Source organism: Phocoena sinus, chromosome 3 (assembly GCF_008692025.1).
Source record: "Phocoena sinus isolate mPhoSin1 chromosome 3, mPhoSin1.pri, whole genome shotgun sequence".
NCBI classification, from domain to species: Eukaryota; Metazoa; Chordata; class Mammalia; order Artiodactyla; family Phocoenidae; genus Phocoena; species Phocoena sinus.
The window spans coordinates 3,962,936-3,989,645 of NC_045765.1; the positions used below are offsets into that span (position 1 = coordinate 3,962,936).

Consider the following 26,710-nt stretch of genomic DNA (forward strand, 5'->3'; position numbering starts at 1 on the left):
TTCCACGCTGCTCTCCTGTAGTCTGCACAGGCTGGTGAGGCTCGTGGTTGGGACACGGATCTCGAGCTGGGCTCCCCTGTTGCTGGCTGTGTGATCACTGCCCCGTGCCTCAGCTTGCTCATCTGTGAAATGGGCTGTGAGAGCAGTACCTGCTTCCTAGGGTTTTGGGGCTGATCAGACGTGCCAGTTGCTTAGAGCCGGGCCCACACATGGTGAGCTGTGCCCCCGTCATCGGCCTTTTTATCTGTCCTGGTCATCCCTGACCCTCGCACTAGCTCCAGGGGAAGCTCCAGACAAGCTCTAGAAGAGCAGCGCTGTTTGGGGAGGTCAGGGAACCTGTCCAGGGTCCCCAGGGCCGTGGGTGAGGGACAGGGTCCTCTCCGGGCTCAGAACGTGAGCACACCTGCGTTGTCCGGCCCCACAAAATTACGAGGTACCTTTGCAGAGAAATAGGAAGATTATTTTGTCAATGATTATGGTTTTAAGTGGTTAGTCATGGAACATCAAAGACCTGTACACACGAGTAAAGAATGGGCTGGTGTCTTGAGCGTCTGCAGGGGTGGCCTTCTGGCCGTGTGGGAGCTTGCTGGGGTGCCACACCCCCTCCCAGGGTGCCGGTGTCCGCCCTGCTCTCTGTGTGGCGCCAGCCCCTTGCCTGGGCTGGGGACAGGTGGTGACCTTTGCCCAGGCTGCGTCCCTGACCCCCCGAGCCTAGTAAAGACGTAGGTGGGCTGGCAGGCCCTGTTCTTGTCCACGATGTTCCAAAAGCAGGTGCTGGCAGCCTCCTTGGCTCCCTGGCCTTTCACCCGCGTGCTTCCTTTTTTTTTTTTTTTTTTTTGTCTTTTCAATCCAAGTGCTTCCTTTCTCTTTTTTGTCCTTTTTGAATAAAAACTTTCAGAGACGTAATTTCAGATTTCCAGAAAAGTTGCAAGAATGGCACGAAGAATTCCCAGACACCTCTTTCCTGGCCTCTAGGAGTTAACCTTTCACTACAGCTGCTCTTGTTCCTTTTCTGTCTCTCGTCCTCTCTGTCTGAGCATTTCTTCCTGAACTGTTCCACATACGTGCCTCTTTACCTCTAAATACCTCAGTGGGCATCTCTTCTGAACAAGGGATTCTCTTATCAAATTATCAAAACCAGGAAGTTAATTCTCAAAATTCTCAGAGTCCAGGCTCACACACCGTGTGAATACGTCTCGTCGCTTTTGTTTCTGTTCATCTGGATCAGTTCCTGAGTCTGTCCTTCTGGCTCGTGGCTTGGACATTGGGAGAGTACAGGCCCGTTATCCTGTGGGGCGTCGCTCTGTGTGGGTTTGTCTGGGGGTCCTCTCACGTCTGGCAGGAACATCCCAGAAGCAGTCTGGTGTCCTTCTCGGAGCATTGTCTCTGGAGCCCACATCTGGTGGCATCAACCTGGCCCACTTGGGTAAGGGGGTGTCTTCCAGATTTCTCCACCCTGAAGTTACAATTTTACCATTTGTAATTGGTAAGTTTCTTGCGGGAGGTCCTTGGGGACCTTGTAAACACCCCGTTGTTCCCCCAACATTCACTGTTTGTTTGGGCAGCCATTGTTGATTCTTGCCAAGTAGGGATTGTCTAATTCCACCGTTCCTTCTGCATTTATTAGTTGGCTTTCTACTGTGAAGAACAGCTGTCTCTTCTTCCCCATCTGTTTATTTATATCAGCGGGAACGCATGGGTCCTTAACTGATTCAGTAGATTGTAATCCATTGCTGTCATTGTTTTTGGATGCTCTAGTGGTCCCAGATTTATCCAGAGGTAGAGCTCCCTCCCGCTGGCTCCTCGTGTCCTTCAGGCACGTGCCCACCAGTCTCTGGGTACTTCCCTACTTTCGGGCACAGTGAGGGGGTCCAGGCCCATGCTGTGCACTCCCACCTCAGCTCCAGGCTTGACTGCTTCTCTAAGGAGCCCTGGTTCTTCTTGTGGACAGTGCATTTAGAAACCAAGATCTGGGTGTTCAGTTGCTCATTGCCAAGGGGGTGTCTTTGCCTCTGGGCCCTTTTGCCCGGGAAATAGGTGTGTAAATAAATACACATGTGCATACATTAGTGTGTCTGTGTGTACATGTATCGCATAGACACCCACATCCATTTCTGCTTCTACCTATACACACTAGTGCCCACGAGTTCACACCGACACCTCCACTTCCAGCCCTTTGTTCGTGCAGGCTGCTTGCAGGCCTCCCCTTCCCTCTTCTGTAACTCTGACTCTGTCAGTGAGAGCCCTGCGTCACCCACAGTAAAAGAAGCCCCTGGAGTAAGTCAATATTTGCTTTATCTTTATCTCAAAGGCACAGAGTTCCAAAACCATGCTTAAAAGTAACATGGCTTAGTTCTTTCTTTTCCTCTTTATTGTGGTTGTATTATGTACTTGAAATACCGTTTGGTTTGCTTCTGTTTGTATTTCATTGTAGGATTCTTCCTCCCACCCCCCCACAGTTCTTATTGATTTCATTCATTCCCTCATTCATTTAGTATGTGGGACATTAGCATGGTTCAAGGGTCAGAAAAGTGCCTGGAGAGATGCATCATCACCCTTCCTCGCCCTCCCTCCTGCAGGAAATGATCTCATTAGTTTATGTCTCAGAAATGCAGAATTGTGTGTGTGTGTGTGTGTGTGTATATATATATATATATTTTTTTTTTTTGGCCACGCCTTGCAGCTTGTGGATCTTAGTTCCCCAACCAGGGATTGAAACCATGTCCCCGGCAGTGAAAGCACGGAGTTCTAACCACTGGACTGCCAGGGAAGTCCCAAGTATATTTTCTTGTACATGGAAGGTGGCACAGTGGGGATCACTCTTGAACTTTTCTCTTTTCACTGCGCAGCGTGTCCTGGAAACAGCTTCATCTGGCCATGGAGGTGTGCCCGCCCTCCTGCACAGCTGCGTGGTGTCCACTGGGGGCTGCAGCACAGTTAACCCAGCCTCTCCCCTGTACGTGCGTTGGGCTTGTTTCCAGTATCTTGCTGGTACAAACGGTGCAGCAGTGAATGCCCTGGTGTAGAGGTATCTTCATATTCTTGGAAGAGTATCTTCAGGGTCGATTTCTAGAAGTGGGATTGCTGGCTCAAAAGATAAGTGCCAAGATGTGTGTTAGCTTCTGGCACGTTCCCTCCTGGGGTGGCGGATGGGTTTACTCTCACTAGCACCGAGAGGGTCTGGTCCCACAGGCTCACTAGCAGGGTGTGCTGTTCTAGTGGAAACGTACTTGCCGATCTGAGCCGTGAGAGATGGGGTCTCAGTGTAGTTACTTTCATTTATTTATTTATTTTAAATTTATTTTTGGCTGCATTGGGTCTTCATTGCTGTGCGCAGGCTGTCTCTAGTTGTGGCGAGCGGGGGCTACTCTTTGTTGCGGTGCACGGGCTTCTCATTTTGGTGGCCTCTCTTGTTGCGGAGCATGGGCTCTAGGTGCGCGGGCTTCAGTAGTTGTGGCACACAGGCTCAGTAGTTGTGGCTCGCGGGCTCTAGAGCACAGGCTCAGTCGTTGTGGCACACGGGCTTAGTTGTTCGCGGCATGTGGGATCTTCCTGGACCAGGGCTCGAACCCGTGTCCCCTGCATTGACAGGCGGATTCTTAACCACTGCGCCACCAGGGTGGTCCCGGGGTCTCAGTGTAGTTTCAGTGAGCATTTCTGAAATTAGGAGTGAGGTCGAGCATCATTTCATGTGTTAAAAGCCAGTTTGATATCTTTTCTGTGAATAGCCTGTTTATGCTTTTCACCCACTTTTCAGTTGGATTTTTGACGTTTCCTCATTGATTCAATTCCACCCTTACCCAGTGCTTTGAGATGCCACCCTTGTCTCCCCCCACTCCCTGATCTGTGATGCCCCCAGCCCCTGGAGGAGGTCAGGCTCTAGAAAGACACGTGCACACGCTTTCCTTTCCAGCGTGCTAGGTGTGCCTCGCAGGACATGGTTGATCCAAAGTGTGCCCCGCAGGACATGGTTGATCCGAAGTGTGCCCCGCAGGTCATGGTTGATCGCTTCCAGGCATCTCAGGTTCTCAAGATCCAGCTGGAACCTTCCCATCCCGGTGCTCCCGACCCTGCAGAGGCAGGTCCTGCAGAGGAGTTGGGGTGGACAGGTGGGCTGTGTGCCCAGAGCATAAAGGCCTAAAGAACAGCCGGTGGAAGAAGGCGGGTATTTTTTTAAAAAGAGACATTGCCAGACTGCCCTTGGGAGCAGTCCTGGGTGGCCACTGGGGGCATGTCACCAGATCTGCCTTCCTTGGCCGAGTGAAGCTCTTAAATGACAAAGCCCATGACAGCTGCCATATACGAGGGTTTACTGTGTGCCAGGGTCTCCTTCCGGTGCTTTTGTCTGTGGCCTTGTTTAACCTCCTGCAACCCCACAGTAGGGCCGGTGACCCCCACTTGACAGATGAAGAAACCGAGGTGCAGAGGTTAGGAACTTGCCCCAGGTCACACGGCCGGCTGGCCGGCTGGGAACCCTCGGGGGCATCTGTGCTGGTCTCTGCAGCCCCGCCATGGTCTCCAGAGAATGGAGTAGGATGTACCATGGGAAGTGTGATCACAGAACTGTGTGTGAGGCTCTGCCACTGGGGAGCGGGCTTGGGAGGCCCCCTCTCTGGGGTTTAGCCTCTTTTTGTCCCTCACTTCATTGCTGTAACGTCGAGCGTCTTCTCAGGTGCTTGCTGGCTGTTTGTATATCTCCTGCAGGGAGGTGTCCATTCAGTTCCTTTACCCACTTGTGAATTAGGTTGTCTTTGTTGTTGTTGACCCATAAGAGTTCTTTATCTATTCCGGATACAAGTCCCTTTTGAGATCTAAGGTTTGCAGATATCTTCACCTATCCTGTGGGTTGTCTTTACTTTCTTTTTTTTTTTTTTTTTTTTACTTTCTTGATTATGTCCTTCGAAGCACAAAGTCAGTTTGTTTATTTTTGCTTTTGTCACTTGTTCTTTTGGTGTTGTATCTAGAAACCGTTTTCTAATCCCAGGTCACAAAGATTAATTCGTGTGTTTTCTTCTAGGAATTTTTAGAGGTTTAGCTCTAACGTTTAGGTATGTGAGTTAATTTCTCTCTGGTGTGAGGTAGGGGTCCAGCTTCTTTCTTTTGCACGTGGACATCCAGTTGTGCCAGCACCATTGTGGTAAAGACTGCTCTTTACCCCTCGGACAGTCTTGGCAACCTCACTGAAAACCAACTAACTTTAAATGTGCAGGTTTATTTCTGGACTGCCCTCTCTCATCCATTGGGCTCTCTGTACATCCTGAGGCCAGGACCACACTGGCTTGATCACTTGTAGCTTTGTCACCCCGAGTTATTTTATATCTAGTCTCTGGGGCGGACGTTAAAGAAAAATGATATGGTTCTTACATTTCCAGGAGATGAGATCAGAGCCTTCCTGAGATTGGGATCCAGACAACCCAGGGTGCCCGCCACCTCCCTAGCTGAGCCATTGCCACTTCCGCAGTTGGATTTTGTTGTCCGTGAGGATACAGAGGATTTGGTGAGATATTTGTAAACGAGAGGCTCTTTTCCCAGTCTGTAAAGACTGATGAAAATGTCAGCTCTTCAGGTCTCTCAAACAGGAAGCATCTGAAACTTGCGTTCAGCAGGTTGGGTCTTTAATCAGTCCTGAAACTGGATTGCAGGCTGGCGTCAACTTGCTTTCTCTTTTCTTATCGGTTTGGATCTTTTTACAGCCAGACTCTCCTCTTCCAGCTAAAACCTGCTGTGCAGTGAACTTCAGAGGACGGAGATAGAGGTTGTTGTGGTTTTTTTGTTTGTTTTGTTTTAGTTTTTTTTGCCTTTTTTTTTTTTTTTTTTTTTTTGCAGTATGTGGGCCTCTCACTGCTGTGGCCTCTCCCATTGCGGAGCACAGGCTCCGGATGCACAGGCTCAGCGGCCATGGCTCACGGGCCCAGCCCCTCTGCGGCATGTGGGATCTTCCCAGACCGGGGCACGAACCCGTGTCCCCTGCATCGGCAGGCAGACTCTCAACCACCGCGCCACCAGGGAAGCCCTGCTTTTGATATTTTATTTTGAAATAATTTAAGAGGCATTGAAATGTTGCCGAGACAGTACAAAGAGTTCTCATGTACCTTTCAGCCACGTTGCCCTGATACTAACCCCTAACGTAACTGCGGAAGGATGACCTGAAGTAATAACAACAGATTTTATTAGGATCCCACTGGTTGTCCCTCTCAGCCCCTTTTCTGCCCAGGACCCAACCCGGGACCACACGGTGCAGGCGTCAGGCTCCTTAGGCTCTTCCGGACTGGGGCCGTGTCTCAGTCTTTCCTTGTGTGTCGTGACCTTGACACTTCCAGAGAGCACTGGTGGGGGATTTTGTAGTGTCCCTCTCCTTGGCTTTGTTTCTCATGGTGACACGAAGGTTATGCATTTGAGGGAGGCTGCCCCAGGGCGATGTGCTGATGTGTCTCTTTGCCTGTGGGGTCAGCCTTCACCCCTCGGTTAAGGTGGCACCTGCTTGGAGTCTGTGCCGGAAGGTTGCAGGTTCTTCCTCTGGGACCTCGTGAAAGCACACCTGCTTCTCATAAACATTTGCCTGTCAGTTTCAGCGTCTGCGGTGGATCTTTCCTGCAGCAGGGATTACCGTACAGATCTCACGGCGCATTTATGTTGCCTTCACTCCGTCTGCACTATGATCTAGAATTTTTTGTGGAAGAGAGCTATCCCTTCTCCCCCACTTCCGTTACATTTTGACTCTCACACCAGTAAGGGCCGGCGTGTGTTTATGGCACTCTGTGGGTTTATAGTCGGGCCTGTCACTTCCACTTGTTGGCCTCGCTGTCCTCGCTTTGGTCGTGCGGTGCCCCTTCACCGCGCTCACGTCCTCCTGGGAGTCCCCGTCTTCTATGAGTATTTCCACCCTCCCTGCTCCCACGAGGGGCTCCAGCTCACCTTGGGAGCAGCGGGGAGCAGGCCGAGTTGGGCGCTGAGCCCTCCTGGATCAGATAACACACACAGGCGAGGAGGGCTCCCTGCCTTTGTGGGCGGAAGCTGCCCGTCAGCTCTCTGCCTCTCGGACCCCGGGCCCAGCTCCCGGGCCACCATGGGCGGTGTGGGTGGACCCATCCCGAGGGCTAGCCCTAGGTGGCCCAGAGCTGATAGGACCAGGGGCCCAGCTACTCCTGCCCGGGGTGGGGAGGCCAGGCCTGTGGGGTCCCACAGGTGCCAACAGCCGGTGGCAGTTCCTGGTGCCTCAGCGTGTGGAGACAGCTGGCTCTTCCCCCTGTTCCTGCTGCTTCTTCCCGGCCCACCTGCCTGCCTTTTGCAGAGGGTGGAGGAGCCATCAGCGTCTGTGGGGCGGGCACCAAGGAAGAGCGACATCATCCGATTATCAGACGGCGCCTTTTTAAAGGAGAAATGGTCAGAGTGTGCCTCTTTGGGGTGGTGCTGTCTGAGGCCTTGGGTCGCTGCTCAGTCTGTCCCCTCACTGCAGCTGGACGCCCCCTGCCCACCCCGACTTCTCGGCGCCTGGCTTACCCGGGAACCGCTACCAGGCCAGCGGCCCAGCCCTGCCAGCCTGGGCAGCAGGAGGCACCAGGGCCTTTCTGTTTTGTTTTCCTTTTAAAAATTACATAGACTTTATCGTTTAAACAGTTGTAGATTTATAGAGAAATTGAGAGCTCTAGGGAGAGTTCCCTACCCCCCTGACCCCGATACCCAGTCTCCCGTTATTCCGTTTTACATGAGGCGGATTCGTTTGTTGCAATCGGTGAACCTTATGGGTACGTTCTCGTTGACTAGGGTCCTGCTTCATTCAGTTTGCCTTCTTTGCCCCTGTTGTCCTCTTCTGTCCCAGGACCCCGTCTGGGACCCCCGTGACATTCAGGTGTCTCGTCTCCTTGGGCTCCCCTGGGCTGTGATGGTTCCTCAGACTTCCCTTGTTCTCGATGCCCTTGACGGGTTTGAGGAGGACTGTGGCCAGAGATTTTGTAGAATCTCCCTCAGTAGGAGCTTGTCTGCTGTTTTTCTCACGGTTACACTGGGGCGCTGGGTGCTGGGAGGAGGACCACCTGTGAAGGGCCGTCTCATCCTTCATCTCGGGGTGCCTGCCGTCAACGTGACTCATCACTGCTGGTGTTGACCTTGGTCCCCTGGCTGAGGTCGTGCTGCTCAGGTGTCTCCACTGGAAGGTCACACCTCCCCCCTTTCCATACTGTCCCTCTTGAAAGGAAGTCACTGTGCCCAGCCCACACTTAAGGGCCCCCTGATGCCTCAGCCCTGGCTGCCCTGTGCTGAGTGGGCTGTGGCCAGGCCCCTGGTGTCTCAGGGCCTCCAGGGTGGTGACAGGCTGGCTACGGGGAGCCCTCAGTCCTTGCGGGAGCAGGGGAGGCGGGTGAACCTAGCCCCGCGTGGACATAGGTCAGGGTGGACAGAGGCCTTAACTTGGTTGTGGCCTGAGGGCTGAGCCTTAACCTCAACCACAGAGCTTCCAGCCTCCTATTTTGGGGTCAATGCTGTCATCCCCCAGAGCACGAGGGCAGGAGGACCCCACAGCAATGGGCAGCAGCAGACTGGGGTCTGTCCAGCCGAGGACCACAGGCTCGGGTGGCCTTTGCCTTGCAGCCCACGTGCTGTGTGTGGGGTGGCCCATCGTCCATCTGGGGAGACAGTGTGCAAAGAGGTAGTGACAAGTGACCAGGGAGACACGTGACCCCATCAGATGTGAGTGAAAGTCAGGCCGGCTATTCTCAGCAGGGAGGCCTGCGGGCAGTGGGGGTGAGAAGGTCCCTCTCCTCTGTCATCGGGTGATGTACGTGGAAGCCGCCGGATCAGTCTCCCTTTGCTGCGGTAACAAACGACCACAGACTCAGTGACTTAAAACAATGCGCGTTTATCATCTCACCGTCCTGGCCGCCAGAAGTCCGACATGGGTCTCACTGGGCTAGAATCAAGGTGTGGGCAGGGCTGATTGATCCTCTGGAGGCGCCAGGGAAGAATCGGTTCTTCGCCATTTCCAGCTTCTAGAGGCGCCGCATCCTCGGCTGGGGGCCCCTCCTCCGTCTTCAGAGCACATCGCTCTGACCTCTGCCTCTGTCGTCAGTTCTTCTCTGACTCTCACCCTCTCGCCTCCCTCTTAAAAGGACTCTGGGGATGGCACTGGGCCCCCTGATAACGCAGGATCATCTTCCATCTCGAGATCCTTAACTTGGACTTCCCAGCGGTCCAGCGGATAAGACTCCGCACTTCCAATGCAGGGGGCCGGGTTCGATCCCTGGTCGGGAAGCTAAGATCCCACGTGCGGCGCGACCAAAAAAAAGAAGAAAAAAGATGTAAAAAAAAAAAGATCCTTAACTTCATCCCATCTGCAGTCTCTTGTCACCAAGGAGAGCATAGTCACAGCTTCCGGGGATTAGGATGGGGACATCCTTGGGGGCCATTGTTCCACCAGCCACAGCCATGTGGAGACATGCCAGATTAATTGAACCCCCAGACTTCTGCTCTTGTCGCTGTCAGGGGCTGGCGGGGCTGCGGAGCAGGGCAGGTGGCAGCGGCCGAGGAGCCCTTGGGACTACACGTGGCCCCGGGCGGCTTAGCTGGTCCAGAGGAAGAGGCGAATGCCCGAGGGCTGGTCATTCCACAGCTCGGTGTGGCCTTTCAGCCCAGGGGCTGGCACCTGTTAGAAGACAGTGAAATCAATGTAGTGGGTTGTGCCCAGTAATTTTAAAAACCTGATTAAAAAAAAAGGTAGAAAAGGTCAGCACACGTTGCCTGTTTTTGGGACTTGTGCTATTTAAAGCTCCTGGTGAGTTAGGGAAGGTGTGCAGGACCAAGTTCCACACCCCCAGGGCACCCTGGCTGAGCTGCCCTGCAGCCAGGTCGGCCTCCAGCAGCTAGTCCAGCTTTAGGCAGCATGTGCAAAGGCACAGGGGCAGGGAGGGTCCGGCAGACGCCGAGCCGTCAGCTCAGCTCAGGTGTCCAGGAGGTAGGGGCGGGGAGCCCAGTGAGTCGGGGCAGCTGGAGCCCAGATTGTCAGAGGCCCTGGGGCCACACCCCACGTTTAGAGTCTTGTCCTGTGTCCATTCAGCAAGTGACCCTGAGCCTGGCTGTGAATGCCGTGGTGGGGACCCTGCCCCCCCGTGGGGTCTCAGCTGCAGGGCGCCTGCCACGCTCTGCCTTGTGCTCTCTGCCCCCCGGGGGTGTAGATGGCGGTCACCACGCGGCAGTTCCTGTCCGACTGTCCTCCTTGGAGGGGCACCTTCCCGGCCTGCAGGGGGGTTCGGAAGAGGCAGAACTTCCTGTAAACCTCTCGGGAGTGCCTGTACCTTAAGGTCTCCAGAAGCATCATTGGTCTGATTTGATTGTGTTTGGAGGCTCTTGCTTCCTCAGCTACCGATGTTTAGGAGCTGAGAGCTTAAAATGGGCCGTCGCTGGAAGCCTTTAGTGGGGCGGGTGCTCATGGTTGTGGATTTTCATGTTCTTGGAAACATCAGAACAGAGGCAGGCATCCCTGGGCTGCACACTGCTGCTAGGAGTGTAATTTTAGTTAATTGTGCTTTTGTTTTGCACATTTTAGGAACCATCGCCATTGCTGGAACCTGACAGAAACCCTAACAGAAGCCGGTTATTGGACCATCTCCCTGCAGCCTCACTCCCCACTGTGTACCAGGAACCTTGCAGTAAGTACGTGTGCGGGCCCCCGGCCCCAGGGCTGCTGGTGGAGGAGGCGGCCCTGTTTGGTTCTGAGCTCCTGGGGTGTCCAGGGGCCAGATGCCCCTAGAGGAGCCTGGACCCCTCAGCGTCGCTGTGCTGGATGTGCCTTCTCTCTGCGTCTGCACTCTGGCCCCTCAGCATCTGAACACCTGTCCCTCACTTCTAGAAGCCCTGAGAACCATAGTGGGTTTGGGGGGACTCCAGGATGGCCCAGGATGAGCTGCCCTATCTGCGTCGTGTCCCTGGGCAGGACACCACTTCTGGCTTCACCGAGGGGCATGTTCACCCCACCTCACACCCTGCGGGAGATGATGATCAGTCACAGGGAGAGGGGAGGGTCTTCAAAAATGGAGGATTATTATTATTATTTTTTAAAAGTAATTAGTTAATTATTTTTGGTTGCTTTGGGTCTTCGTTGCTGCGTGCGGGCTTTCTCTAGTTGAGGCGAGCGGGGCCTGCTCTTCGTTGCGGTGCGCGGGGTTCGCATTGCGGTGGCTTCTCGTTGCGGAGCACGGGCTGTAGGTGTGCGGGCTTCAGTAGTTGTGGCTCGTGGGCTCCAGTAGTTGTGGCTCACGGGCTTAGTTGCTCCGTGGCATGTGAGATCTTCCCGGACCAGGGTTTGAACCCGTGTCCCCTGCATTGGCAGGCGGGTTCTTAACCACTGCGTCACCAGGGAAACCCTGGAGGATTATTTTTCAATGCTTTGAAAAGAATCCCATGACCCAGCTGCTTCTGGGTTTCAGCTCCAGGGTGTCCCCCTTCTCCTGGACTTTTCTAATTAAGCAGGGACAGAGGGTTCACAGAGGCGGCCTCTGGAGGTGGCCCAAGGCGGGTCACTGGTAAGAAAAGAGGGAGCAGCCTGAGCCCCTTATGGCTGGCACCCACGGGCAGGGGCACCCAGGTGGAGGGGCGCTCAGCGTGGGACAAGCAGTTCCCGTGCTCCTGGCCACAGCGAGGAGAGCTGGCTGAGCGAGAAGGGCTTGTGTTCAGTGTTGACCTTGGACGAAGCCTCCTCCCAAGGCCACGTGGCTAATGAGGGCTCAGTGTGGACTAGAACGTGGCCTTGTCTGTTCTGCCACGATTTAGGAACCCAGGAATTGGGCCGTGGAGCTCAGGTTCTCCTTTACAAGCGGTGGAGTGCAGGTTTTGTTCCTTAAAGGGGAGATTTCAGGCATCTGGGTCAGGGGCCGGCAAACTGCGGCCCGAGGACCACTCGGCCCACTCGGCCCATCGTGTGTTCTTGTAAATAAAGCCTTATCGGCGCACAGCTGCTTCTGTTCACTTGCACCTTCCTCCTCACGGTGGTGGAATTGCGTGGTTGTGACAGAGGCCGCGTGCCTGCAAAGCTGCAAACGTTTACCGTGTGGTCCTGCACAGAGAAGGTGGGCCGTCCCCAGTCCCTGCCAGCTTGTCACTGTCTGGGGCTGGGTGGACCAGGCCCTCGTCGACTGGTTTAGAAATGGTCAGTTCTGACTGTGTGTCCCAAAGCGTTGCTTTACCCTTGAAACTCACGCTTTCTTACAAGACAGTCAAGTCCCTGAAACTCGGTTATCCTCTCTGTATCCTCTCTGTATCCCCATCTGCACGACACATTCTGCGTACGTAACTCGCCCTGTGTGGTTAACTTTTTAGTAATCCCTCACAAGGATGCTAGTCATCTCCCTCTGTCAACCCATTTTATAGCTGGAGAGACTGAGCACCATCCCTGAAAGGTGTGAGAATGTTCTGGGCTGGGGGAAGAGTGGGAGGCGGAAATGAGTCAGGTCACGGGCACCTTCCCCAAAAGGCCTCGGGCGTTCGCGGAGATCAGGGTGCTCGTGACAAATGGGGCAGGTTGACTGCGGTCTGGCAGGTCCCAAACAGGCTGCCTTGGACTTCAAAAAAATTAAGTTTTGTAGAGATGTAATTACATGCTATAATGGTCACACCTCCAAGTATACAATTCAGGGAATTCCCTGGCGGTCCAGTGGTTAGGACTCCGCACTTTCACTGCCATGGGCACAGGTTCAATCCCTGGTCAGGGAACTAAGATCTCACAAGCCGCGCAATGGAGTGGACTAATTAATTAATTAAAATAAAGTATGCAATCTAGTGGTTTTTAGTACGTTCACAGAGGTGTGCCGCCACCCCACCGTCTAACTCCATCTAACTCCAGAGCACCGCTATCAACTCCCCAAAACCACTGTCCATGAAGCAGGCACTCCCTCTCCCTCCCTCAGGCCCTGACAACCAGGAATCCACTCTCTGTGTCTGTGGATCGGACTGTTCTGGACGTTTCCCATCACTGGAATCACACACTGTGTGTCCTCCTCCGTCTGGCTTCTCTCACCAAGCATCGTGTTCTCAGGCTCCATCCACGTTGCAGTGAGTGTCAGTGCCTCTCTCCTTTTCATGGCTGAGAATGTGCCCGTGTGTGGAGGGACCACATTCGGTGCATCTGTCATCCGTAGGTGGGCAGTCGTGTTGTTTCCGCTTTTGAGGTTTTATGAATGATGCTGCCGTGAACGTTCAGGTGTCTTGGTGGACGACACCTAGGGGTGGGATGGCTGGGTCAGATGGTGGCTCCATGCTTCGCCTTTCATGCTCCTGGCCGCCGTGGTTGGGTTCCTGTGAGTGTGAAGAAGCCTCTCCCAGCAGGTCCTGCTCCACCCTGTCTCGTTAGGAGCAGGATCTGAGCTGGAGACACGCGGGTTCAGTTCCAAGCAGAATAGCTCCACGCGGGAGGGAGAGTGCAGGCCGCCCCAGGCTGTGGGTGGGCTTCTCACCCAGCCTTCCTCCTGCCCTGCGCCCTCCCGGTTCTTTGCTTTTTCGCTCATTTACTTCATTGGAAGGATTTCTTCCTCCTCAGCATATTGCTTGGCCTGTTTTTTCAGGTCTGGTAGCTTTTTCCTGCCTTTTTTTTTGTGTGTGTGAAAAAAGCACCCAGTTTTGCATCTGTGAGCACAGACAGGTGACGTCTCCGGGCTAATAAAAGATGCCCCTGTCATGGGCTGTGGGCGGCCCCGCCGTGGGCACTTCCTCCGGGAGGGTTGTGACAGAGAGAGCTTTTTTCTTTAAAGATCAAGAGAAGAAGGTGGCCTCAGCGCCGGTTTTTAGGAGGAGAGGCGTGATAAACGTTCCTCGTTTGCCTCCGTCTGTTTTGAGCAAGGCCCCCGACCACGGGGGCATGTTGCTATTTATTCATTCATTTTCTCTCTGCAGTTTGGGGGGTTCCTAGGTGAAGGATTGGGTGTTGAACCAGGACACTGTCATTTTAGAGTCACGCGAGGTTGTGGCTCAGACCACGATATTCGTGGGACTTTGCCCCATGTGGCTTCTTGAGGCTTCCGTGGCCAGTGCTGTTGGCCCTGCAGCATCTTCCTGAAGCGTGGCCCTGATCGTCGCGGTCCCCAGGTGTTGCACACTTGCTCTGGAATTAGCGAAGGGGCTCTGGCAGTGTGGGGGGATCGGGCTGAGCCGGGCCCCTGGGGATTCCCAGGGCCTGCCCTTCCCATGCCCAGGCCTCCTGGGGATGGGGCTCCCGGGGGCTCCCCAGGCCATCATGCAACCCAGCTTGTGGTTCACGCCTCCTGGCTCCTCCCCACAGCTCGGCCGAGTGTCTTGGGGGCTGACGAGGTGTGAGCATTGGCACCAATGTGAAGATGCAGGCCAAGGTTGTCTGGGGCGCGAGCGGCCAGAAAGGTCTCCTTCGGCATCACTGGGGCCTCTGGCTGTGCCCATGAGTCAGCTCTGCGGCCAGAGGGTGGCTCCAGGCTCTGTGCTCTGGGGCGCTGTGCATGTCTGAGTCGTGGGGAGGACGCGGGGGTCATGTTGCAGCCCACTGGGTATCTCTTGGTCCCCTTCGTCCTCTTCTTGAAACTGTGCTTTTGTCTGAGCGACTAGGCAGATGTGCTTGTCTTTCCAGGACGCATCTCACAGCAGCGGTCCCCTGTGGGAGGGGCATGGTGACTGTTACTTATCTCTTTGTGTGATGGATTTTTCACGTGGCTTTTTGAGGCAGAGGGAATAGCGCTCCTTGAGGTGCCCACACCCTAATTGTGGAACCTGTGAAGATGCTTCCTGACATGAGAGGGACTCTGCAGCCTGGATGAAGTTAAAGATCTGGAGATGGGTGCTCACCCTGGATTAGCCAGGCGGTCCAATGTCATCACAGGGGTCCTTCTAAGAGGGAGGCAGGGGAGTCAGAGTCAGAGAAGGGGATGTGGTGATGGAAGCAGTGGTCAGAGAAGAGAGGCAGAGAGAGACCGGAGATGCTGTGAGTATGCAGGAAGGGACCTCGAGCCAGGGATGCGGTGCCTCTAGAAGCTGGAAAAGGCAGGAAACCTCCAGAAAGAGCACAGCCCACTTGAGATCCGGGAGGGACTCCTGGCCTCCAGAACTCGGAGATAAAGCTGTGCTGTTTCAGCCACTAGGTTTGTGGAGATTCGTTCGGCAGCAGTAGGGAACCAACGTGCAGGGCTGCGGGCGATTCTTCCTTTGTGCCTTTCGGAGTTGGCATTGCTCAGATAAATGTTAGCGTGGTCCTGGCCTTGTGCGCGGGGCTACCCACCCGCTCCCCCTCCGTGCCCACACAGCCCCGTCCGGCCAAGCTGCCTTCCTCATATCTCTTGTCCTCACATTTCTCAGCTGGCCCTTCTGACCTTGGCCTCCCGCCTTCCTGGCTCTGGGCTCTCTGCCTGCTTTGTCCCTCTCGTCACTGTGGCTGTTTCAGTCCAGCCAGTTCCATGGGGTAGAGCCAGATCAAGGCTGGCATCCTTGCGTCCTTCGCAGGCTGCTCCTGGAGCCTGTGCTCCGCCCCCGGCCCGGGCTCTCCTGCTCCGTGGAGCCAGCACGATGACCGCCCCCCCCCCCCCAATGCCGATCTGGCTCCACAGGCCAGGGGGCAGAGGGGACAAAGGGTTCTCTGACACGGGGGCTGGCGGGTACGGTGGGGCAGCACTAGTTGCCCCGAGCGCCCCCTGGGCTTCAGGCTCTGTGTGATCAGGGAGCATGCCCAGCTTGCAGGGAACCTGGGACGTAGGGGGTGCTCCCAGCAGAGAAGGATGAAGTGGAGGGCGTTCTACTGCCAAGCTTTTCCCTGTATGAGGGCACCTGATGAGCTGCTCTCGGGACACGGTGATGGAGCGCCAGGCCCACACCCGGGGGCCGGGGACAGGGGCTGGGGGGCTCCCGTGCTGCCTTCACGGTGGGTTTCCTCTTGAGTCTTGGTGGAGGGGTGCTGGCTCCTCCTGGGGCCTGAGCCCGCTCAGGGGCCCCTCAGTCATCGTCTCCTGTTGGGAACTGGGCTGTGGTGGCGGGAACTGGGCTGAGATGGGAGCAGGGCCCGGGGCTGGCTGGGAGTCACGGGGAGGCTTGGGGCTTCACCTGATGGCAGGTGGAGGGGAGGGCCCAGGAGGAAAGAGCTGGGGGAGAGACGCCCCCCGGGGCTGGGGCACAGGCCCCGCAGAGAAGAACTGGGGGCACTTTGTGCTCAGAGAGCCCCCGAATCCTTTTCAGTAACAGTGCACCCCTCAGAGTAAAGCTTTTAGTAGGGTGACATTTTCTTCAGAGGACGTGCCTTCCCACATATTGAATACTGTATTCTTGTCAAAACCCCAGAGTTGCAGATTCCAGCCATCCAGTTTCTGGAAAACATCTGCCATTGAACCTCAGAAACCCTTAGTCCCCAGAGCCCCTCAGCCAGGAGGATGTGGCTGCCTGTTGGGGAAATGGTGTCCCTTACCAGTCATCTTATTTCTGAATTCTGGCTCACGGACGGACAGACAGAGTGCACCCGGCTGTGGGAGACCCACGCCTTGGGATGTCTCTCACCCCCCCTCTCCTGAGGCTCGCAGGCTCAGCGCACCCCGCTCTGTCGGGCTCCTGGCGGGGGGGACATCAGCCCAAGGCCGGAGTCCAGATCTGGAGAGCCTTCTGCCCCCGGGAGGAGCAGCTGTCAGGTTGGGGCGGGAAAGACCCCCCACCTGGTCACCGTGCTGCAGCACAGGTCGGGTGGTAGCCTCCACGGGGGTGGCCAGAGTGTCCCCCATAGCCCATCCCGTGAGTCCCCCAGTTTGAAGGCCACTGGGGGAGGTGCCGGTGCAGCAGCCCAGGAGGGCCTCTCTGGGCTGGACTCATTTGTTGGGACCCAGAGAGCGGGTGGAGCCCTCCTGTCACCTGTCTCTGGGTGAGGAGCAGCCGTCCAGGACAGCTGGGGAACCGCCCCTCCACGCGTGATCACGCTCATCCGTCCCAGGCGGCGGGCTGCGAGGGCTGGGCGGGCGTCAGGCCAGGAAGGCCAAGGCGTGCGGGGTCTCCCCGTACACAGAACTTAAGAAAAACCATCGCTTTATTGAGAGGTAATTCACAAAGCAGACAGTTCCATCCATTTAGAATGTGTAAAATTCAGTGGTTGCAGCCTATAGGCATGCCTGCTCTCAGCCTCAGAATCAGGAGTGGGAAGAAAGGGCCGCTCTCTTCCCTGTTAGAGGCTTCAAGGGCTGGGCCGGGGCGGGGGCGGGGACAGGGACCCACCAAGTGTCTCTGGAGGCCGCACTTCCTGTTAGAGAAGGAACCCAGCAGATGCCTCCTCCGTGGCCGGGCTGCGGGGTGTCCTCTGTCTCTCGTGGGGTGGGGGCTTGGCTCTGGGGGAGCCCTTCTGCAGGCTGAGGAGTTGAAGGCTCCAGGTGCCCACGCTGCCAGGCAGCCAGAGGTTTTGTTTATTTATTATTTTTTTTTGGCAAGTGCAGAACTTTCTTCTTTCCTTCTCCCCTACCCTAATCTCTGTTTCTTTTCTGGGGGTAGTGGCTGTATTGAGATAGAATCCACCCGCCAACCAGTTCTCCCACTTACAGCACACGATTTTTTTAGCGAATTCAGAGTCCTGCAGCCTTCACCACAATCAACTCTGGAACATTCCCATCACTCCATAAAGAAACCCAGACCTCTTAGCCTGCCTTCTGTGCCTGGCTTCTCTCGCTGAGCATCGTGTTCTCAGGGTCCATCCATGTTGTAGTGAGTGTCAGTACTTCTCTCCCTTTCGTGGCTGAGTGATGTGCCCGTGTGTGGAGGGACCAGTTTGTGTACCGTTATCTGTTGATGGACACTCGGGCTGTTTCCACCTTTTGGCTGCTGTGAATCACGCTGCTGTGAACATTTGTGTACAAGTTTTTGTGCGGACACATGTTTTCACTTCTCTTGGGTGTATACCTAGGAGTGGGATTGCTGGCTTGTGTGGTCAGTTCCATGTTTAACTTTTCGGGGGGCTGCCCCATTTTTAGGTTCCCACCAGCTGGGAGTCAGGGTTCCAGTTTCTCACCAACACTTGTTATCTGCTTTTTCACTCTAGCCACCCCAGTTGGGGGAGGTGTGTGTCACTCTTGTTTAGATTTGCATTCCTCTGATGGCTGATCACCTCAAGCATCTTTTCATGTGCTTACTGGCCGTTTGAGTCTCCTCTTTGGAGAAATGTCTATTCAAGTCGTTGGCCCACTTTTTAATTGTGCTGCTTGTCTTTTTACGATGAAGTTGTTAGAACCTCGCATTTTGGGCGTGGCACTGTCTGGTTAAGAGCACATTCCTTTTCTTATTTTTTTTTTTTTTTTTTTTTTTTTTTTTTTTTTTTTTTTGCGGTACGCGGGCCTCTCACTGTTGTGGCCTCTCCCATTGTGGAGCACAGGCTCCAGACACGCAGGCTCAGCGGCCATGGCTCATGGGCCCAGCCTCTCCGCGGCACGTGGGATCTTCCCGGACCGGGGCACGAACCCGCGTCCCCTGCATCGGCAGGCGGACTCTCAGCCACTGCGCCACCAGGGAAGCCCCTCTTATTTTTAAAGTATGTGCACGTCTGATTTTTATTTGCCCTCCTTCAAAAAACGTGTCAAGGGTTATGGAGTGTTGGGATTATAAACCATTTGAATTTTCTTCTTTATATTCACCTACTAAAAACTTTACTGCAACCGGCACGAATAAGACCAAAAAAAAAAAAGAAAACCGCACATGATCCACTGCTGAGCTGCATCTGGATGACAGCGTCGGCTGGAGAAGCATATCATGCCAGGTGCAGTGCAGGAAACTCTACCTGCTGTCGTATCACCTGCTTGCTCCCCCTGCCCCCCATGGAAAAGCGCTCCTGTGGTTATGTTTAATGGGCGAGAGAACTCGTGTGGGCAGGACCCTGGGGCTGCCCCGCGTCTGCCCAGGACAGGCTGGTCTTGGGGGGAGACGGGGGTCCTGCCCCACCTCATTTCCCACCAACAGTGCCTTGTGGGAGGGCAGGCGGCAGCATCCGTGGCAGGGTGGGCCTCTCTCGTGGTGACACAGCTGGCCTTGAGGGGGAGGCTGGGTCGTCCTCCCCTGCTGGGACCGGCCTGGCCAAGAGGAGAGTTGCTGTTGCAGGTGGTCCTGGTGCCCATCACCCACAGCGGGTGGCGATGTGTTGGGAGACTGGCATGGTCGCAGCGGAGCTGGGCTTCCAGGCACGCGCGACGCCCCCTCGTGAACTGTGCAGAGTGGACACACCACCCACATAAAGCGTGGAGAACAGGGCCGCGGGCTGTCAAGCGCTGACGTGTCCGCCGCTTCCCAATCTGGGCACCATCCGTGGCGGGCTGCGGAGCTGGCCTCTGGCCCTTTGCCCGGCCGTCGGGGGCTTGGGACGAGGAGCTGAGACCCGGGTGATCGTGTTCCGGCTGCAGGCCTCAGAGGACGGGTTTGATGGCCATGCAAGACGGGTGGGTGGCACGGACCCCCTCTGCTGCTCTGTGCGGGCAGGGGTGGTGGGTACAGGGAATCTGGGCGGGTGGGGAGGTGGGGTTGACAGGACCAGGCAGCTCGGGTGGCAGGCGCACGAGGAAGGCTGGCGAGCGATGGCTACGGCCGGTCATCTGTACTGTCCCCACTGTGTCCTGTCCCGGGTCCTTGCCCCGGGAGGCCTCCCTCCCTATGCCCCTGTGCCTCCCTTCACAGCCCTTAGCCCAGCTCAGGTCCACACCCACGTTCCCAGATCATCGGGTCGGGCCTGTTCCCCCGGGGCCTTGAGCTCCCTCAGGACAGCGGAGGCCCCGGGTGAGCCCCGTGTGGCTGGGTCTGGGCTGGAGGGGAGAGGGCAGCTGTCTTCTGGGGGCTCAGGCGGGGAGTCAGGCGCTGGGCCCCGGCTGTGGGGTGGGGGGGATGGCGTGGTGGTCCATCCCGAGGGCTGGTCAGCCTGGCCGCAGCCTGGGCCCTCTGGTGCCTGCTGGTCCGCAGGGGGGTTTGTGATGACCCTTCCCCTTTATAAACCCGTGTGACCTCGGTGGTTCCCTGTGATCCCCCTCAGAGCTGTTGTCACACGGTCCTGGGCACCCGTGGCCTGCCCTGTGGACCGCAGCTTCGGCTGCCCTGCGAGGAGGAGTGACAGAGGCTCCTGTGCACACAGGGTGGAGGGGCCCAGGGGTCCCAGCCCGGATGCAGTGGTGACCCCGTGTGTGCCAGGACCTCCGGGGTCCCCAGCAGTCCAGCCGTGAGTGTGACCTTCAGAGCGCGGCCTTAGCTGCCTACCCGCTGCCCTGAGGGCAGGACCTGGACCTGGTCTGGTATCTGCCTGGGCCTCCAGGTCTGTCCCAGGCAGCTGCCCGCCTCGGCTCCCGTTCCCGGGCTCGTGCTGCCCTCTAGCGCCCGCCGGGGGAGCGCCTTTGGGGAGCCAGTGGCTGCGTCTTGGCAACACGGACCCCCCCCCCCCCCCCCCCCCCACTCTCTACTTCCTGGACTGGTGGGCTTCCTGCCTTTCTCACTCCCCAGCTCACTTTGGGGTGGGGGGAGGTGGACTTGGTTAATTGTCCTCCAATTTCTGGGTCTGCGTGCACTCGGGTTCTGACCTCTTTCCAGTCCTGGAGGGAGTCTGGTCTCCTCTTGTCCCAGCAGGGACCCTTCCCTAGAGTCTGTCCCCCAAGCCTCTTCCTCATTGGGGTGGGTCACCAGCCACCCCACTGGGCCCCCCTAACTCTCATAACTCTTGGGACGGGCGGGGGCCTCTCCAGCCTGCAGCCTTGTCCCCTAGAGGAGCCCGATCCCCGCCACGCTCTGTGCCACGCTCTGTGCTGGATCGGCCAGGCGTGGTTATAGCCCAGGGTGACACAGCGGGAAACGAGCCTCTCTGGCCGGACCTCCTGCTCTCCTGGTTCCAGGTCCCGGCCTTGGGCAGCCCGTGGGTCATTGGGGCCTGGGTTCGCTGACAGCAGCCGGGCCAGTATTGGAGGGACCCACACACTGCTCCCCTGCTTGTGGCGGCCCCGCCCTAGGAGGGGTTCCCTGCTAGTGAAACACACAGGACCTCACTCACCTTCCCAGCCCCTCCCGTGCTTCTGCCTCTGGATTCCAGCTGTGAGGTCAATGCCAGTGAATCTGGATGAGGCCCTGATAAGAAAAGGTTTTATTTCCGAGGCCCCTTGTTTGAAATGTGTGCTCTGGCCTCCAGCATCGCATGGGCTCTTAGAACGGGCTACCTCTGTTAGTAATTCGTTGTAGTCATTTGGTCTTTTGTGCCAGAGAGAGTGATGAAGTGGCCCCCAGGCTCCCCTTGGCCCTGCTCAGCTGCGCGGCCTCTGTCCTTGGGGCCAGGTAGTTTGGGTGCCTCCTGGGGAGAAGGGAACCGGCCCGTGGCAGTGATGGAGGTGCTGACGCTCTCTTGTCTCCCTTGCAGGTGTGGCCGTCTCTCTGCTGCAGCCATGGGGTCCGAGGATCACGGGGCCCAGAACCCAAGTTGTAAAATCATGACGTTTCGCCCAACGATGGAGGAGTTTAAGGACTTCAACAAATACGTGGCCTACATCGAGTCCCAGGGGGCCCACCGGGCGGGCCTGGCCAAGGTGGGTGATGCCCCAGGCCCCCGTGCAGCTCCCCCCGGCCCCTACCCTGTGCCCACCCAGGGGCAAGGGGCCCGAGAGGCACCCATTAGTCTGCTCATTGAGCCCCTCTGACCTAATTTATCCATGAACATATGTTCTTTCCCCAAGTCAGGCACAGTTCTGGGCACCGGGGTCCCCGAGGGCGCTGATCCTGGGTGGGACACAGAGCATCATGGTGGGACCAGCAGCCGTCTCACCCCGTCAGGGGGGTCCCAGGGGAGTCGGTGCTGGGGAGGGCTTACTTTTTGCCTTTATATTCCTACTTAAACACATTTTTTTTGAGACTGTAACGCACGTATGAAGCGAGTTCAAGCATTGCGACAGGGTAGGAGGGAGAATGAGTTCCCCCTCCACCCACCCTGACCCCGGCTCCTCTGCCTGGAGCGGCACGGCACTGATTCCTCATGTCTCTTTTCACGGAGCATCATGCATGGACGTGCATGTGCGTGTGTGAACACCGGCAGATAGCATGCCTGCCCATGCCTCTTCTGTGCGGGGAACAAACCTTGGGGACGGGTGCCGAGTTTCTTCATGTGCACGTGAACCTCTGTGTGTGAGGGTCTGCTCACCACATAATCTGGGAGATTTGTCCCCTGATTTGGGTTCTTCTAGTTGCCTCCTGTATGACCGGCACTTTATCTAATACCCAGCCCTCTATTGTTTAAGCTGGGGTTCGCTAAGCCTTTTCTGCAAAGAGCCAGATAGTAAATATTTTCAGCTTCTTGGGCTGGACTGTCTGTGGCCACCACTCAGCTCTGCGGCCGGGGATGACCCACAACCCCAAAAGCATGGCTGTGAGCACATGAAACCTGATTTATAGACACTGAAATGTGCATTTTGTAGAATTTTCACCTGTCCTGAAACAGTCTTCGTTTGTTATTTTCCCTCAACCATTTAAAAATTTTAAAAAAGGAATTCCCTGGTGGTCTAGTGGTGAGGGCTCTGCACTTTCACTGCCGAGGGCCTGGGTTCGATCACAGGTCGGGGAACTAGGATCCCACAAGCCGCGTGGGGGTGACCAAAAAATAAATAAGTAAGTAAGTAAAATTTTAAAAAGTAAAAGAGAATTAAAAAATTTTTTTTCAAAAAATGAAAAAAAAAAAACCCAGAAAGAATGCCAGCGTCAGCTCCGTGGCTGGACGGAAGCAGGTGGTGGGTGGTATTGGGCCGCGGGTCACGGTGGTCTGTCCCCAGATGGTGTCTGCAGCGAGGGGACAGGTGTGCTGGCCTTCCTCTGCCCACCTCCCCTGCCGGGTTTGGTTGGCTGTGTGACATCCATGCCTTTAATCTCAGCCGTGCAGATGAGGAGAGAGGTGGGCCTGCAACATCTTAACCTCCTTTCCCCTCTCCTTGATTTTCATTCCTTGGGCCCCATGACAGCACACACCCAGCAGAGCCTTCTCATCGGGGTCTGTGGCTCTGGAAGCCCCGGGCCTGGGTTCTTGCAGGTTCGGAGCCTCCCTCTGGGCTGGACCGATTGGCTGGTGTCGGTTGTCAGGTGCCCCTTTCCCTCAGGTGCCCCAGCTGGGGGCGGTGTGGGGGACTCAGAGGCCTGGTGCCCGTGGGGCTGGGCGTGGGGGGTCCCCCCTTCACCTGGAACGTGTCCTGTCCCTCATCTCGTTCCGCGTTTGCCGGGACGCAGCGCCAGTTCTGTTTTTGGATCAAGTTGTCCCCTGTGCCAGGAGTCTTGGTAACCTCGTGGAGTGCTCCGTGGGCAGCACCTGCCACTTCCCCCGGCGCCTCTCCTTTCCCTCCTCCTCTGTCATCTCCGGCTTCGGCTTCCGGGCTGCTTCCAGCACCTTCTGTCCCCGGGCTGCTTTGGGCACAGCCTCGTGTGGCGTCACCAAGTCTCCCCTGCACGTCCTCACCCCGGCTCTGCTCCTTCCCTTTTCTTCTCCTTTGCCGGCTCCTGCCTTTCCTTTGCGCCCCATGCCTCTGCTTTTAAGCCTTTAATTCCCGTGGACCAGTTTTCTGCTAACTTACTTGAATCCACGGGAAACCATTTGGACTGGATGTTTTTGTGAGGCAGATGTTTTCAGGGCACATTTTCACTCTGCCCTTTGTTTGTTTTTTTGGCTGTGTTGGGTCTTCGTTGCTGCGTGCGGGCTTTCTCTAGTTGTGGTGAGCGGGGGCTACTCTTCGCTGAGGTGTGCGGGCTTCTCGTTGTGGTGGCTCCTCTTATTGCGGAGCACAGGCATGCGGGCTTCAGTAGTTGTGGCACGAGGGCTCAGTAGTTGAGGCGCACGGGCTTAGTTGCTCCGCAGCATGTGGGATCTTCCTGGACCAGGGCTCGAACCCATGTCCCCTGCATTGGCAGGTGGATTCTTTACCACTGCGCCACCAGGGAAGTCCGCCTCTGCCCTTTGTTTGCATGTTCCATTCCACTCTTAAGTGGTATTTTCTTTGCTGTTTTCTCTCTGGCAAGGGCAATTCTCTCTGGAAGGGCATGGTGAGGGCGGGCAGGGACTGCTGGGAGCAGCTCCCCCGCTGTCGCTGAGAGATCCTGTGGGGACAGTCACGCCAACACACACACGTGCACCAGCATCCCTGCTCCCGTCAGGCAGGGACGGCGTGTAGGTGCCTCTAGCCCCTTGGGGCCTCCCTGCTGCTGCGGGGACAGACGGGTCCAGGGAGGCACGTGCCACGGCCCTCGGTGCCCCCAATTCCTTCCGACGCGGGCCGTCAGCCCTGAGGGCTGCCAGCCTCTTTGGAGAAGGGACACAGTGTCCTGCTGGCTTGAACGAGTTCTGTAGTCGCTGGGGTCCCCCTCACCCTGGTCTCATCAGCCTTGACCGCGCTTCTGTGTGTGTGTGTGTGTGTGTGTGTGTGTGTGTGTGTGTGGTGTTGAGGTTTCTTTTTTCCTCAAATCTACATTTGATAGCCCCCCGACAAAAGCTCTGTTGGGTCTGGGGCAGCTAGGTTCGGGGTGGGCACTCAGCAGGCACGGCTGGGCCGGGGCCCAGAGCTGAGGGGGCTCTGGGTACGGGGGCTCCCACCTTGGGGCCATCGGGGTGGTGGGTCACATTCCTCACCCACCCTGAGTGTGCTCTGGGACCAGTGTCCAGCTGGGCTCCTTCCCCCTCAAGCCGCTTGGGAAGGGCTGGGGGAGGGAGGGAACCAGGAAGGGGCGTGGCTTAGGGTCCTGGGGAGGGGTCAAGGGGCGTCAGTGCTCTCAGTGCCCTGCAGCCAGGCGGTGCCCTGGCTCTTCTTAGCCTCCAGGCCTGCTGCCAGCAGAATGGCTTTGGGTCCAGCTGGTTCTGGGGGGCAGAGGCCGGCCCCTCACTTCCTTCCCTCTAGAAGGGTCTCCCACACCTGCCCCAGCTGCCCGCCAAGCTGGCCACCTCCCTGGTGTCACGCCGTTCCCTTGGGTGTGTGGCCTCTCGGTCCTCCTGGCCTTGGCTGAGTCTTGCCCCCTAGCAGCTTCGAGTCAGGGTCCGTCCAGGGCCACACAGTGGGGATGCTCATGGGCCTTTAGGGGACATCCTTCAGGTGTCCTCTGCTTGGAGAGCCTCCTTTCAAATCCTGCTCTGCAGAGACTTGAGGGTGTTAGGCCATGGTGCTTTGCTGAGGGATTTTTCCAGAAGCTTCGGGTTCCAGACCAGTGGCCTTCTGTTCATGCGCCTTTCCAGAACCCGCTTAGCCTGTGCCTGGGAAAGTGCAGTTCACACGTGTGAGCCAGGTGTCGGGAGCATCTGCCGGCTCCTCCCCAGTGTCCAGATGTCACACAGCAGAGCCCGAGGGGACAGGACTGAGCCCGAGGCTCTCCCCTGAGAGCGGAGGGCTGAGGAGTGGTCCATTCATCCCGCAGCCTGGTTAGGGAGGCGTTTCTCCAACAGACTTGGGGCGAGGGAGCCGGTCCAGGGTCACTGTGCTTTCCCCAGGAGGAAACTCAGGCTTTTCTGCAACGAGGAGGCATCAGCCACGTAGTTAAAGAGCAGCTCGGGGTCCCGGATCCCTCAGCCCACAACCCGTTTCCCTGCAAGAACATCCCGTATCCTGGAGGCATGGGCCCTCTTCTCCTTTTCTTTTTTTTTTTTTTAAATATTCATTTATTTGGTTGCGCCGGGTCTTAGTTGCAGCAGGTGGGCTCCTTAGTTGTGGCTTGCGAACTCTTAGTTGCAGCATGCATGTGGGATCTTAGTTCCCTGATCAGGGACTGAACCCAGGCCCCCTGCATTGGGAGCGTGGAGTCTTCACCGCTGTGCCACCAGGGAAGTCCCCCTCTCTCCTTTTTAGTTTTTGCATTTCTAGCCTTGAGTGTTTTAGTTCATCACCTGACTCCTCAGATTTCTCACTGGGAATCTAGCAAAACGGTCGACGGGCAGGCTGAGCCCAGCACCCAGTTGTCACGCCAGGCGCCTGTGGCATTATGACTGAACAGCTGTGTCTTCTGGGAGGGGGCTCGTTCCCATCTAACTCTAAACGAGGGTCCTGCTGGCACTGCTGACGTGAGGGCTAGGTCATTCTCTGGGGGGCCGTCCTGGGTGCTGTGGGGTGTGGAGCAGCCTCCCTGCCCCCACCCCCTCGATGCCAGGAGCTCCCCCAGTCCTGACAACCACAGACGTCCCCAGACATGGCCCAGTGTTCCCCGTGGGGCGGGACTGCCCGGGTGAGGAGCGCTGACTTTCTCATCGTCGCTGCTGTCGTCGTTACTGATTTATGTGGGTGGACACCCCCATGCGTGCTAGTCGTGGGTGGGCAGCACCCTTTTTAGCAGGAACTGGAGAGTCAGTGTTTTCGTCGCCAAGCAAAACATTTCTTTGCACCCATGTGACAGCGGGATCCTGGGGATGGTGAGTGGACTTAGCCGCTCCCGAGCTGTCGGCCAACTCGGGCCGCAGCGCCGTGTGCTTCCCTGGTGGCCCTGAGCTGGGAGAGGGTTCGGCTTCCCCAGGGTGCATGGCTGATGCACCAAAAATGGGTTGGTTTAGTTCCTTTTCCCAGAGCTGTTGGGTGGGTGGCCCACTGGATGCCCTGGAAGGAGGTTTGGGGCTTGCAAACACCCACCTGGGCCCGTGGGGCTTGCGCAGAGGTCACCCCCGACTGGTGGAGAGGAAACGTGGAGGGGGAGGTCCATCCCCATCCGTGGCACCCTCCGTGTCCCCTCCTGGGGTGGGGTGGGTGGGCCGGGGTGCCGCCACCTGCTGGGGGAGGGGCGTGGTGGCGCCTGCTGG

At 56.7% G+C, this 26,710-nt stretch overlaps 1 protein-coding gene across 7 annotated transcripts in view; it reads left to right on the forward strand.

The window, feature by feature from the left end:
- The window catches only part of KDM4B (lysine demethylase 4B), a 135,519-nt gene that overhangs the window by 19,282 nt on the left and 89,527 nt on the right, over positions 1-26,710 (forward strand). For 6 of the 7 annotated variants that reach the window (XM_032625762.1, XM_032625763.1, XM_032625764.1 and 3 more), the window contains 2 exons: positions 10,538-10,644; positions 21,332-21,497. In XM_032625762.1, the coding sequence (XP_032481653.1) occupies positions 21,357-21,497 (141 nt within the window). In that variant the 5' untranslated portion in view covers positions 10,538-10,644; positions 21,332-21,356. Of the gene's footprint in view, positions 1-10,537; positions 10,645-21,331; positions 21,498-26,710 lie in introns of those variants that run through there. The other variant, XM_032625761.1, reaches the window with a different exon arrangement.